Raw genomic sequence first — 14,451 nt, 5'->3', positions numbered from 1 at the left:
AAATTCAGTTCACTCAGAACTCTTCAGAAGCACTCCTATGAGATATCCATTGAAATGAAAAGTGTACGTACCCTCTGGCCCAGCAGTTCCATTGCCAGAATTCACCCTACAGATCTACTCACTCATCTGCCCAGGACAGGTGGTACCAGGAGGTTCACAGCAGCATTGCTTATAATGGCAAAAAGTTGGAAATTATCTAAATGTCTATTATTTGGTGGTGGTTTAGTCGCTAAGTCACGTGTGACTCTTGCAACCCCATGGACTATAGCCCACCAGGCTCCACTGTCCATGGGATATCCCAGGCAAGAATACTGGAGTAGGTTGCCATTTCCTTCTCCAGGGGAACATCCTGAGCCAGGAATCGAACCCAAATCTCCTGCACTGCAGGCAGAGTCTTTACCGGTTGAGCCACCTGGGAAGCCTGATTAAATAAATTATGTCCATACAGTGCCATACAATGCAATGCTAAAAATGAATTTGCTCTATATGTACCAAAGTTGAATAATATTCAAAATCCATTAAAATAGTACAAATGCAAATATATGCAAAACAGTGCATATGGCTTGCTACCGGAGAAATATATAAATATGTATTTGCTAGCACATGCATAAATTATATCTGAAAAATACTCAAGAATGGGTGAAATGCTGCCTCCAGTAGAAGAACCAGGAATCTGGAGACAGGAGGCATTTAAGGATGCTTGCATTTCTTCCTGTCCCTTCTAAATTGTGTACTATTTTACAGGTATTACTTACTGACATAAACTTTTTAAAAAGAAACATAGGTATGAATTAAAGTAAAAATGCCTCTTTCATTTCCTCTCACTTGCCCAATAATCATCTTCCACACTTGACCCACCGGTGTAATAACAAGATACAGTCAGGAATCTGTTATGCTTCGAGCTCAATCTGCTTGACAGTCTCTGTGGCACAGAAACAGCCTCAAGTTCAACTCCATCTACCTGGAAACCTACCTAAAGTCTCACAGGAGAAGCCACTTCATCTTTTCAAAGTGTTCAAGTCAGCCTGGAATAAACTTAAAAGCACATCTGACAGCAAGATCAGATGAGCTCTGAAACCAACCTGTGGTGTCTTTACAAACCATGTAAAATGGGGTTTATTTTGGCTTTTCCTGTGTGGCAGCAGCAGGAATCAAACCGTAGCTACTGGCTTGGCCAAAGGAAGCCAGCCAGTTAGCCAGGTTTGATCCAGAATTCCCAAGCCCCTCAATCCTTTATCCATCTGGCAAAGAAAACACACACACACACACACACACACACACACACACACACACCCCTCCAACCCCAGGAATCTCCTCTTTCTAAATATAGTAAGCACTGCCCAAGTCTCCAAGCTCACCCTCTGCAGCATTCTATGCCTTCCAACCAAGGTGAAATGAGCCAGATATAAACATGCCATGACAGCTTCTGGCCCACACTACCAAGCTGTTTTCCTTACTATTTCCTCTCTTTCTCCACTCTGGGTTTTTACAAAATGTGTAAACTCCAGTGACTCTAATTTGTAAATATTCCTCTGGCCACTAAGGCTATTTCCCTCACCCTAACAAATGTGATTTCTCTGAAATTTGAGGTTGGAACAGCCTATTAGATATGGGCAAAGCCACATCCCATGTCCCATTTTATCTGTACGAACTTAGAGCTCAGAAAGGATATCAGACAGGTCCAACATTAATTAGGACATAGCCAATTAACTGTAATCTCTCTCTCTCTCTTCTAGCCCCTGGTTCCTTCAGAATACATGCCAGCGCCTAAAAGAAGAACTTGTCCAGTTAAGGACACTTCCAATTAAAGCAAAACATTAAGCTTCAGAAAGAATCTGACAACACACTTCAAACAGTGCCAGATAAACACCAACTAGACAGAGATGCCAAAGACCTAAAGAGTCAATGTCAAGGAGTTTGTTAAAAAAAAAAAAAAAAAAAAAAAGATGGGAGCTGGCAATAATTCCGCTTTAAGGAGTCTACCCCCCTGGAACTACTAGGACCCACACAGAAAGGAAAGTGTGCAAACCATCACTGTAGCACTTTCTCTGATAGTGAAAACTGAGGCAATCCAAATATCCCTCAACAGGAGAAGGCGTAAATCAGCCATGGTGTCGCCACATAGCAGCGCTCTCTGCAGGTGTTAAGAAGAATACACTGTATATGTATACTGACATGGAAGACCTCTAAAACATAATATCAACCAGAAAAGAAAAACACAGACTAATTCATACCCTATAATTCCACTTATGAAAACAACAAATATGCACAGAAAAAGGACGAGAAAAAAAGTACATCAGTGGTTAACTCAGGCAAGGGGGTGCTTTACTCTATATAGTTCCACACTCTGTCATTCTTTCATGAGTGTATTCATGAAGTGTGTAATTTTTTGTCTTTGCACTATAAGATTAGGTCACCCATTTACACTGTTCATCTTCCCCCAAACCTAATCCTTCCCAAGGCATCCTTATTTCAGAAAATAGCACCATCATTCACATAACGGCTCTAGCTAAAAACATTTGAATCATTCTTGATTTTTAGTCTCAAAGCCTATTGCTGCTGCTGCTGCTAAGTCACTTCAGTCGTGTCCGACTCTGTGCGACCCCACAGACGGCAGCCCACCAGGCTCCCCCTCCCTGGGATTTTCCAGGCAAGAACACTGGAGTGGGTTGCCATTTCCTTCTCCAATGCATGAAAGTAAAAAGTGAAAGTGAAGTCGTTCAGTAGTCTCAAAGCCTAAATCCAATCAAATAGTAGATCTTGTGGGCGCTACTTCCAAAAACACCCAGGATCTGACCTATATCTCCAACGCTGCCCCCTAGCCAAAGGTGCCACTGCCTCTTACCTCACCTATTATTCAGCCTCCTAACTGCTCTCTTTGCCTCCATTCTTGCCCCACTAAATTATTCTCTACACAGTGCTCCCCATAATCTCTTAAAGCACAAGAAGGATGATATCACAACCTTCTCCTGACTTTTCATCACACTCAGAATGAAACTCAAAGTCCCTCTGGGAGTCAAGACCTCGAGGACTTGGCTCCTAGCCTCTCTCCTTGTGCATCTGCCATTGCTCTGCTCCAGCTACACAGGCCTCCCTGCGAGCCCTCGGACACCCCATAATTCCTCTCACCTCACAACTTCTGCATCTGTTACCACAACCTTAAAAGCCCTTACTCGAGGCCAGGCCTTGGATGATATGGTAAGAGCAAAGCAAGACTCCGTATTTGTTGAATGAAAGTTTTCCTCTGATGGCCTAAGATATATAATTTAAAACATACTGGGTTATAATTTTAAAAATTAAAACTTGAGTCAGTCAGAAATGTATGACACTTAGCTTCGTACTGGCATCTCTCCTTTGACTAACTTTTAAAAATGCAATGGCCTAGACAGGGTAGCAAAGTCACCTTCATGAACTGCTTTCCCCAATAGCTCCATGGTGACAACAGCTTCTCCCTGACCCATTCTCATTTTGTCAATTCATGGGGTTTGCGATCATTAGCTTACACTGGCCAGCATTAGGAAGTTCAGCCTGGGGCCTCTGCCCAGAGGGACGCTGACTGGCCTAACTAGAGCAGAAATCTGAACCACGGCCTTGTCAGAATCACCTTTCAAGCCCTGGGATGTGAAACTGGTCAGTCAAGTGCATTTGAGGTTGAAGCAAGTAGAAGCAAAAAGTCCCCAAATGAGGACAAATAAAGTATACCCCATGGTGTTCACTTACTCATCAAAAGTTTTACAGAAAAAGTAAAAGAATTAATGGCTTCCCAGGTGGCTCAGTGGTAAAGAATGCAAGGCAGGAGATGCAGGTTTGATCCTAGGGTCAGGAAGATCCCCTGGAGAAGGAAATGGCAACTCACTCCAGTATTCTTGCCTGGGAAATCCCATAGGATGGAGGAGCCTGGCGGGCTATGGTCCACAGGGTCACAGTCAGATACAACTTAGAAACTGAGCATGTACACACAAAAGGATTAAAATACAATCCGAAATGTAAACAGTGCCCATCTAAAAGATCTGAACAGACACTTCAGCAAAGAAAATGCACCAGTGGCCAATGAGCTTAGGAAAACATGCTCAGCATTGTAAGTATCACAGAAATGCGAAGTAAAACCAAGAGGTACCACTTCCCATCCACTGGGACGGCTACAATCAAAGAGACAGACAATAGCAGGTATTGGTGATAATGTGGAGAGACTGGAACCCTTGGATGATGCTGAGGGGAATTTAAAAGGATGCTTCTGCTGCAGAATAGAGTTTGGCAGGCTTTTACAAAATTAAACTTAAGTTTATCTATACAACCTAGTAATTCTACTCTAAGGTGGGAAATTAAATAAGAAATGAAAACATATGTCCATACAAAGACATGTATTTCACAGGCTGAAACTATTCCTGCATGATACTGTTAAGGTCAATACATTTGTCAAAACTCATAGAATATACAACACAAAGAATGAACCCTTATGTAAACTATGGACTTGAGTTACAACACTATGTCATTATTGGAACAAATGTACTATCTGAGAGAAATGGGTGTGAGAGGCTATAAAGGAACTTTCTATACTTCCCACTCAATATTTCTGTAAACCTGAAACTGCTCTAAAAAATAAAGTCTATTAATCATATTTTTTTAAAAGAAGGGAAGGGGAAACTTGAGCCTCAAATCAGTGGGCTGAGTGCTAGTGATTATGGTTGTTGTTTAGTCGTTGAGTGGTGTCCAATTCTTTTGCGACCCCAATGACTATACCCCTCTGTCCATGAGATTTCCCAGGCAAGAATACTGGAGTGAGTTGCCATTTCCTTCTCCAGAGGATCTTCCCGACCCAGCGATCAAACCTATGTCTCCTGCACTGAAGGCGGATTCTTTACACTGAGCCACGTGGGAAATCTTATACAGATTATAGATGCAATTTATTCAGTCCAATCCAGAACTGAATAACTGGATTAAAGTGGAAGGACTTTTTTTTAAAGTCAGTGTTACATAAAAACTACAAAATCTTGTTTGGATATAATTTGCAGATGTTTATATTTGCATGAGTAATATTCCAAATGTCAGTATTGCAAATTACCACCATTTACAAATAATTAGGAAATGCTTTTTCTTCTTTTATTCGAAAGGTGCTAAAGCAAAGCAACAGAGCTGAGAAAAAAACTTTTTGTTACCTAACTCCATATGCATTTGATCCTTTAGGATTTGTTAAGTAATATAATTAGTCCTAAACAAAGCACGTTGGCACTGAAGAGCCTTTGGGAGTTTTTACTATTAACGAAGAACTCATCTCACTACTGCAAAAACCTACATCAAACCCTAAAGAAGTACAAAAGAGTGACGTGTTTTAAGCACACAACTCTTGATTTTTTTTCCACTCTTGTTTTAATGAGCAAAAAGGACGAACTATTTATCTTAACAAATCAGACCCAGGAACAAGCTTTTAGCCTCCAAGTTCAATGCTTTACTACCCAGTTAAAACAGAATAACTTTCATCTACAAAATAAATAAGTCATGGAATGTGATGCATAGCATGGTGACTATAGTTAATAGTACTATCATTTGAAAGCTGCTAAGAGAATAGATCTTAAAAGTTCTCATCACAAGAAAAAAAAATTCATAATAGATGTATGGTGATGGATGTTAACTAGACATACTGTGGCGACCATTTCATAATATATACAAAATAGCAAATCATGACATTGTACATCTAACACTAAAAAATGTTCTGTGTCAATTATATCTCAATTTTTTAATATTTCAACTGAAAAATGTTAAAAAAAAAAAAAGTATGCATTTTCTAAACAACATTAAAAAGAAGAGAGAAACTCACTGATAATCAGTGCTACCCCCAAAGAGCAACTCTACTGCTTCAAAAAGCCAAGTAGTCAGACACCCTTACTTATGCCTCACTAGCCTACAATGGCTCTTTAATCCTACGAAGATGAGAACACAAAACTTCAGAGCACAATACAAATCTTAGCTATTCTTTGCAACCAGGACTCAGAGACTGAAAAACAATGGGCACAATATTCTCACTTAATCTAACACCTGCTGCACATTTCTCCTTTCTAGCGTCTAGCTCTCTGAGGAATTTGTATCTTCACTGCCAAAGTGTTCACTGAGGCACTGATGGGTCATGTTTAAGAGAAGCCCTGCAGTCCGCTGCCAAGTTCAAAACTTGCCTGCACAACTTCCTAGCTCTGTGACCTGAGACAAGTTACCCTAACTGCAAAATGCAGGTGAATAAGAGTATTCACCTCGCAGGACAGGGTAAAGGACTCATGAGACAATGTGTGCACTTAGCATAGGGCCGGGCCCTTGGTGAGTGTTTCGAAAACAAGAGCTGCTGGCAAGGTTCCAGGTTTTCTGTTTGCTTGTTTGCTGAGAAAACTGACAGTGCTCCCAAAGTCTTAACAGCGTGTATGTGCTAGAGCTTGACTGAACATCAAGTCTGCCTGATAACAGAGGCCTGGCTCTCTGAATTGTACTATGCGCCCCAGGTCTGGGTCTCCTCAGCCTGCACATTACCAGTTCCAAGTTAATTCTGCAGAGTTCACTTCTTAAATGAACTTAATGCTGAGATATGTTCCCCATCTACATAAAGGGGCCAGAGCCACATCCAATGTATTCTTGGAAGGCATCCTGTGGAAGGACTTCTATAAAGAGAATGCCCTCTAGTATTCAGTTCAGTTCAGTAGCTCAGTCGTGTTCGACTCTTTGCGACCCCAAGAATCGCAGCACGCCATGCCTCCCTGTCTATCACCAACTCCCAGAGTTTACTCAAACTCATGCCCATCGAGTCTGTGATGCCATCCAGCCATCTCATCCTCTGTCGTCCCCTTCTCCTCCTGCCCCCAATCCCTCCTAGCATCAGGGTCTTTTCCAATGAGTCAACTCTTCGCATGAGGTAGCCAAAGTATTGGAGTTTCAGCTTCAGCATCAGTCCTTCCAATGAATATTCAGGACTGATCTACTTTAGGATGGACTGGTTGGATCTCCTTGTAGTCCAAGGGACTCTCAAGAGTCTTCAACACCACAGTTCAAAAGCATCAATTTTTCAGTTAGTATTACTAATGTTCCAAATCCAGATAATTGTGAAATGCAGAAGAGCAGTTACAAACCAAGGATTAGAAACAATTTTCAATACATTGAAGACATATATGCTTCTTCTGGGCATCCCTTGTGGCTCAGCTGGTAAAGAATCCACCTGCAACATGGGAGACCTGGGTTCCATCCCTGGGTTGGGAAGATCCACTGGAGAAGGGAATGGCTACCCACTCCAGTATTCTGGCCTGGAGTACGCATAGAATTGGACACGACTGAGCAACTTTCACTTTCTTTTCATGCTCCTTCTAGAACACATCTATCAGACTGGATATTTAGACTATGGCAATTAATGACAGCTTGCATTATTTAAGAATGTAGACATGAGATAAATTTTACTTTTTTTCCCCCCCATAATATGAGGTCAGGGCCCCACTGAGCCTCATGAATGCCCTCTAGCAAATATTATCAAAACTATTTAAATCTCATTCTTTTTTTTTTCCCCCCTTAAGTAACGCACTATCTAAATGTTCTTTCTTCATGCCTTAGCAAAAATCCTTTTAAGTATGACCTCACTTAAGTAAATCAGACTTTTTATCCATCTCTCCACTCGGTTCAAGTTCCAAAATACAGCATTTTGCTTTGTTCATATACAGTTATGGTGACAGATTTCTACAACTCTTATTTCTGTTAAAAGATAAATGTCCCTTGAACTTAAGATTTGATATTGACAGACAAATACATAGCAGCTAAAATTTACTGTTGTGTTTTTTACTGGCATTCTTATTCATTTATTTCTGTTAAAATTCACTGCGATTGCCTTGGAAATGTGATGCAGGTCAGAATTACTAACCTCTGAGAACACATTGATAAAGGCATATCATACCCAAAAAGTCTCACGAAAACTACAGGCTGAACTAGAGAAACACAGATACACTCATTTCACTTTACTAAAAAAAAAATTTTTTAAAAAGTGTCACCCAACAAGATATCAATCCCAGAGGAAGGCTTTATTCAGTATCACACTCTCTGCCCCAACTTGACTGAAAGGTGACTGACAGAAGGGGTTGGATTGTTGTTCTAGTTTTGGTAATCTCTTCCCTGGTGGCTCAGATGATAAAAAAAAATCCACCTGCAACGCAGGAGACTCAGGTTCAATCCCTGGATTGGGACGATCCCCTGGAGAAGGAAATGGCAACCAGCTCCAGTATTCTTGCCTGGAGAATTCCATGGACAGAGGAGCCTAGCAGGCTAGTCCATGGGGTCACAGAGTCAGACACAACTGAGCTACTAGCACTTTCACTTTCTGTATCCTTGAAAGTGCCAGGAACTAAAATGAATCCATCTTTCCATCTCATGAGACAACTGGGTTTTCCCCTAGGACACAACTCAGTCTCTGGGACCTCACCCCTACTTAAACCCCAATGTAGGAGAGCAGCTTATGGTTCAAAGTTTCCCACCTGAAATTCCAATCAAGAACTCAGTGCCTCAAGTTGCCCACCACCATCTAAGAGAAAACTATTAAAATTACACTTCTGATATCCAGAATAGGAAAATCAATAGAGACAGAAAATACATCAGTGCTTGACTAGGTTTGGAGGGCATGAGAATGGGGAGGGAGGACTTGGGAGAAAATGGTGGGGGATGACTGTTTATGGGAATGGAATTTCTTTTGGAGGTGATGAAAAATGTTCTAAGATTGACTGTGGCGACAGCTGCACAGCTCTGTGGATGTACTAAGAACCACTGAACTGGATGCTTTAAGAGGGTGAACAGATTATATCTCAATAAAGTTGATATTCTAAAATGCGAATTCCTGCCCCACCCCTCCCACCTATGACTATTAAAGTAATAGAATTCACTCTATCTTAGAAAGAAGTCAAATTGAAAGGGGCATATCCCCAGGAACAAGTCCATAAACCAACTCTGAAGGTGGAAAGAAAACAGTTCCTGAAAACCACCTCTCAAAACCAACAGCCTAATTCACTTTCAGTTCTATGAAATCACAGTTGGTTTGCCATCAAGTCCATGAGACAGACAGAAATGAAGTTCAGCGCACTTGTGCAGACACTTCTGCTCTTAGTGACTCTTGCTCTGAGTCTTGACGTTCTGGAAGATAATAATAGCTACCATTAACTAAGCAGCACTACACGCCAGGCTCCAGGCTAAGTGCTTTCTTTACATGCACTGTTTCATTTCGTGCTCACAACAGCCCTAGGAGGTCAGAGTGGCTTTTCCCATTTTACACAGGACCAGCTCAGGCTTAGTGACTTGCCCAGTAAGTGATGAGGTCAAGAACCAAACACAGAAAATCCTAAAACTCTTAATTCTACAAATCTGAATGTCGTTGCCAGCCTCTATTATTTCTCCAGAAAGAAAAAAGGACCAAAGCATACAGAATCCTCTAGACTGAGACAGATTAATCAGGTCAAGGAAAGAGTGCTCACAGAAAATGCCTAGACAAATTAGCACAGAAAAAATTGACTGGGAGTCACCACATCAAACAAGAACTTTCTCCAAAGGCAGGAGTTTTTGAAATGCAGCAAAATTATTATATTGCTTATCTGCCATGTGTCCAGCCCAGAGGTTTGAACTCTAGGGAAAGACTTCAATGAGTTCGTTTGTTTACCAGATTCTCAAGGGTATTCAATAAACAGACCTACACAACATTTCTACTTCACAGTTAAGTGCACAGGCTCTAGAATCAGATAACTTTTGTTTAAGTACACTTAATTGCTGTGATGCCTTGGGCAGGTTACTGATCTCTCTGATCTTCAGCTTCCTCATTCATAAAGAGCAATGATCTAGCTGAACTTCAGCAATCCCTGGAGCCCAGTATTATTGCCTCAAATTAACACACAAAGGAGATCTAAACCCAAAGATCTGTGCATATTAATTATAAAATAAAGCCATAAAATTTTAGAGATGGAAGAGCCTATAAACATCTAAACCAATGTTACTTACATAATTATGTATTTTTACATATATATATTTTTAAAACGCTGGCTTTACATTTTGCAGAAGTGATAAAGATGATCCAAAGAAAATGAATACACACATACTAGAATAGTAATTTACAATGCAAGAAGGACCTAATGATAACACAATGCCTGAAGTTCAGGAAATAATAATCACCTCCACCCTCTTTAAGAGGGCATGTGGCACCTGTTTAAGCACTAGTAAGAGCAGAAGAGTATAGTTAGTAAAAGAGCTGGATATTAAGAGATTAGAACACCTAGCTCTCCCCGAAGTTATACAGCTGGTCCATTCATTAGACAATTTAAAAAACTCTTTAATTTTATCACCTGTACTGTTTCCTCCTACCCAAAGAATTCTTAAACCCCCCCTTCCCCCGCCTTAAAAATAGTGGCAAGCAGATAAATAGCCAGTCACATAAAGGCATCCTCCTCAGACTCAAGGCTAAGATACAAAATGCAAGTCCAAATTCCAACACTCTTGATCCAGGGGCTCCAATCTGGGCAAGAGGAATGAGGCAGAATTAAGAGCTCAACATCAGCAGGAACTTCATCTCTGGCCCAGACCCTGCGGGGCTCAAAAACAGCCCTGCTCTTAGAGCGGTGCGACTCTCAGCTAGCGATGCTTTCACGCCTGCTTTCTCATTTGTAAGACGAGTTATAATGTGTGAGATAATTTGTGGGTGAAGCAGTGCCTAGTATGGAGTAAGTCTCCACAGCCACAGGGACAAGAGAACAATCACTACTACATCCTCAGTGCCCAGGGTAATAATATCGAGCACACAGCAGGCACTCCAAATGTTTGCTGAATAAAGGAGAGGCCCAATTAAAGCCAGTCTGAGATTCAAACAAAATGTGTGGGTCCAACCTGTAAGTGAGCCCCTAACTTACTTCAAACTAGGGATCACATATTCCAAGGATGGCCCTGGTCATCAACAAAAGAAGAGTCTATTCATTTGCTTCAGGTTACAGCCTCCAACAGAGACCCTGCCTCTGAAGAGCCTCAGCACACCAAAGTTCTACTTTTATTTCACCTCAACAGACTACCACTTGCTGCCCTGGGGCTCCACTGTCTTCTTCACCTTTAGAAGCAACAGGCTCACAAAATGACATCTCAGGCACTTGACTTTGAGTCTCCTTTAAAGAGACTTGGTGACAATTCTCAGACCCATGGCTGCACTCTGCCAAGACAAGCTTTCCTATTTGAAAGATATCACCTATTAAGAAATGCAGCAAAGAGAAAGGGAAAGTCAAGTCAGAGACAATTCCACTATCTGCCTTTATGTTATTCCTGATTCTTAAAAATAAAAGATGAACCAAATCATTCTTAAATGGGTAGACAGAAAAGGCACCCAAAAAAAGGAGCTCAGCAATCCAAGGCATCCATCCCTAGAGCACTCGTTTGGCCAGAAGGAGACACTCTCTGGCTCTGCAAATGACAAGGGAAATCATACACAGAATGTAAATTTCATTTCTCCCCTGCCAAGGGGAAATTTGCAAAAATGGTTTTACAAAAGGTTCGAAAATCTCTAAGGATAAGTTTAAACTTCTTTCTGAGCGAAGATCGAGGACATTCCTTCCCAGACCTTTGAGTTTTCAAGGATATTGGGAGAGGTAAAAAAGGAGAATGAGGGAGCGGGAGAGGGAGAGGATGTGTTCGTTCTATTTTTAAACCCTCGCCCACAGTTTAGAGTAAAGGAACACTCTGATTCTGTACTCCCACCCCTATCACCTTCTGCTAAACACAAGAATCAGAACCTGCACACGTACGTGGTCCTGATTCTAGATCTGGTGGGTTACAAGCTGCCACTGCTCCAAAGAATCGCGAGCTGACCAACCACCCTATCCAGCCCTTCTCTGGGAAGGGAAGGAGACCTCTCGGAGATCCCGGCGGCCCTGAGCAGGCTTGAGCAAAGGGAGCGAAGCAGGCACAACCCGCCTTTTCCTGAGGGGAGGCAGCGCCCCCTTGGCGGGGCACGCTCCATTCCCACGGCTGGGCACTCAGGGGTGAGCAACTCTCCCCCAAGGAAGCCGGAGTCGTGGACGCGAAGGGGCTTCCCAATATGCTACGGTGCTCCAGGCACGCCAGTCCCACTCCTGGGACACCTGTGTGTGCCGCGCACACCCACCCGCGGCGCCCCAGAGCGCTACTCGCGCTCGGTCACCTCCCAGTCACCCCGGTACGCAAACGGCCGGGTGACGGGTCTCTTCCTTCATTGTCTTGTTGCTAGCTCGCCCCTTTTACGTATCCTTTCCGCCTCGCGACAAGGGTCCACGCCCGTCCCTCAGCGCCCGGGGGCAGAAATCCAGCCGGGCGCGGGACCCCTAGGTCTCAGCGCCGCCCGACGGCCCCTCCCGCCCCGGGGCACCGTCCCCACCAGGCTCCGGGGCACTCACTCTTGAGCGCACTGATGAGTGACTTCCCGTCCTTGATGAGCTCCTTGATGAATTTGTTGGTCTTGTCTAGCTCCGCTTCGTGCGACTTCAGCGTCTCTCGGAAGTGAGGGCTGTCGAGGCAGCAGTCACTGAATTCGAGCGCGGGCAGCCCCATGGTGTCCGCGGCGCCCAGTTGGGGGGCGCGCCTCCCCCGGGGCTCCGGCGGCCCGCAGCCGGGAGCACGCACGCGGTGAGACCCTGGCCGGCACCCCCGACGGCCGCCGGCTCCACAGGTGTGGCGCCGGCTCTCTCTCAGCGCGGTGTCCGCGGGCGCGCACCACTCCTGAACAGAGCCTGGACGCGAACGAAGAGCGGCTGCTCCAACGGCGTGTAACCGAGAGGCCGCGGAGCAGGAAGAGCAGCGGCGGACCCGCAGCGGCGACGGGAAGGGAACCAGCAGTCGAGCGAGTGCAGCAGCCGCCTCCCCGCCTCCTTCTCCAGTTCGCTCTCCTGCAGCTTCGAGCGCCCTCTCACAGCAGCCTCGGCCGCCCAGCCGGCGTCCGGGCTGGCCGAACCTGCTAGCAATGACCTAATCCCAGCCGAGCCAATCAGAACCCCGCCTCAGCCCTACCCACGGGCCTTCCGAGGATGCCCGGCCCTTCCGCGACCATAACCCAATCAATGGGGTCCAGAGGCGGGGTCTAGGTCGGGGGGCGTGGCCCACGCCACCGCCTAGGTCCGCAGCACAAGCTCCGCCCCCTCCCGTCTGCTGTGGGTTGCGGAGTCCGAGCCGGGAAGCAACGGTGATCGCCGCCGCAAGGGCCCGCGCAGCTGCCGGGATCCGAGCCGGAGACGGTGCGTCTGCATATCTGGGGAGCGGAGGAGCCTAGATGTGCCGAACATGAAAAATCTAGGAATTTAGGGCTGCAGTTCCCCTAAGCCTGAGGCAATCGTGCTTACACTCAAAATGCATTCCCCAGTCGGGCACGACTGAAGCGACTTAGCCCTCGCGCACGCCCCAGGAGAACCCCGAGCGTACCAAGCGACCACGTCGCCCCTAGACACAAGCTCCTTCTTCCACTCAAGCAAAACAGACTTGCATCTTAAAATTACCAGCTCTTCTGGCCTGCAGTCTTCCCGCCCCCTACAGTCCGGCCCCCTCACGGCCACTCCTGCTCAAAACCCGCCCGCGTCTGCCCCCAACCGAAGGATCTAACATCCTTTCAAGAATTTCAGCCGCCTGTTTTCCTGATGGGCACCTCACACAATTTTACATAATTACGTCCACTGACTGTAGTCCTTTGCTACACTGTGAGCTTCAAGAGTACGAAATAAGCCATCGCCGCTTTCTTGTGCGCTGCGGCAACCCTAACGCCTAGAACAGTGGCTGGCACCTAGTCACAGATATTGAGCACTTACCTTGTGCTATATGTGCTACGGCGATTGATAAGTATTTGCGGAATAAATGAATGGATCTGTTCCCGTGTCCTTCTCCACTTTTGTGCAATATGTTGCCCTATTGCCCTTGGGTATCCACCACAGTAATCAGTCTAGGCAGCTCACTAACTGCACCTGTCAGGCTGGATCCCACAGTGTCCAGTGCTGAACTGTGAAGTGCTAGAGGATAGGGACTGTCTTTGAATAAATTCTTCGTATGTCCAGGAAGGAGGAGCCCCCCAGTTAGGTGGTTTTGTGTGTGTGTGTGTGGCTTTTTTGTTTTTTGTTTGGTTGGTTGTCTTTGTTTTTGTTTTTACATAGGTCTGCTATGTGCAGGCACTAGACTAGATACTAGAGATGCAAAGATAAATAACACAGAATGAACCTGTCTGCTACAGGTTAGTGGGATAGAAAAGCGACAAGCAATAGCAATCCTGCATAGTAAGTTGGGAACATTGAGAAGGGGATGCTAACTCAGGAGCTAGAGAAGTCATCTAGGTGGAGGTACTGATTTATTAAATGCATAAATGAATGAATGAGTGTGATCTGTTTGCCAGTTGTAGCTACAGATTTAGACTTGATAGCAGGCCCAAACAGTTATCAGATGGATAATTAAAACTCTGAAAATAGTTGT

General features: G+C 44.5%; 1 protein-coding gene across 12 annotated transcripts in view; it reads right to left on the bottom strand.

Moving 5' to 3' along the window:
* The window catches only part of ARHGAP26 (Rho GTPase activating protein 26), a 465,415-nt gene extending 452,454 nt beyond the window's left edge, over nt 1-12,961 (bottom strand). For 4 of the 12 annotated variants that reach the window (XR_009694187.1, XR_009694186.1, XR_009694188.1 and 1 more), the window contains exon 1: nt 12,402-12,961. Coding sequence is in view for 9 of the 12 variants with exons in the window: in XM_061151615.1 (XP_061007598.1) it covers nt 12,402-12,555 (154 nt within the window). In the remaining 3 variants the exon portion in view is untranslated. The remainder of the gene's footprint in view (nt 1-12,401) is intronic. The other 8 variants (XM_061151617.1, XM_061151618.1, XM_061151620.1 and 5 more) reach the window with 5 other exon arrangements.
* Between the last annotated feature and the right edge of the window lie 1,490 nt (nt 12,962-14,451).

The sequence above is a fragment of the Dama dama genome, chromosome 9 (genome assembly GCF_033118175.1).
Source record: "Dama dama isolate Ldn47 chromosome 9, ASM3311817v1, whole genome shotgun sequence".
Lineage (NCBI taxonomy): Eukaryota > Metazoa > Chordata > Mammalia > Artiodactyla > Cervidae > Dama > Dama dama.
Note: the sequence above shows the minus strand (reverse complement) of the source record. Positions and strands in the feature narration are given on the sequence as shown.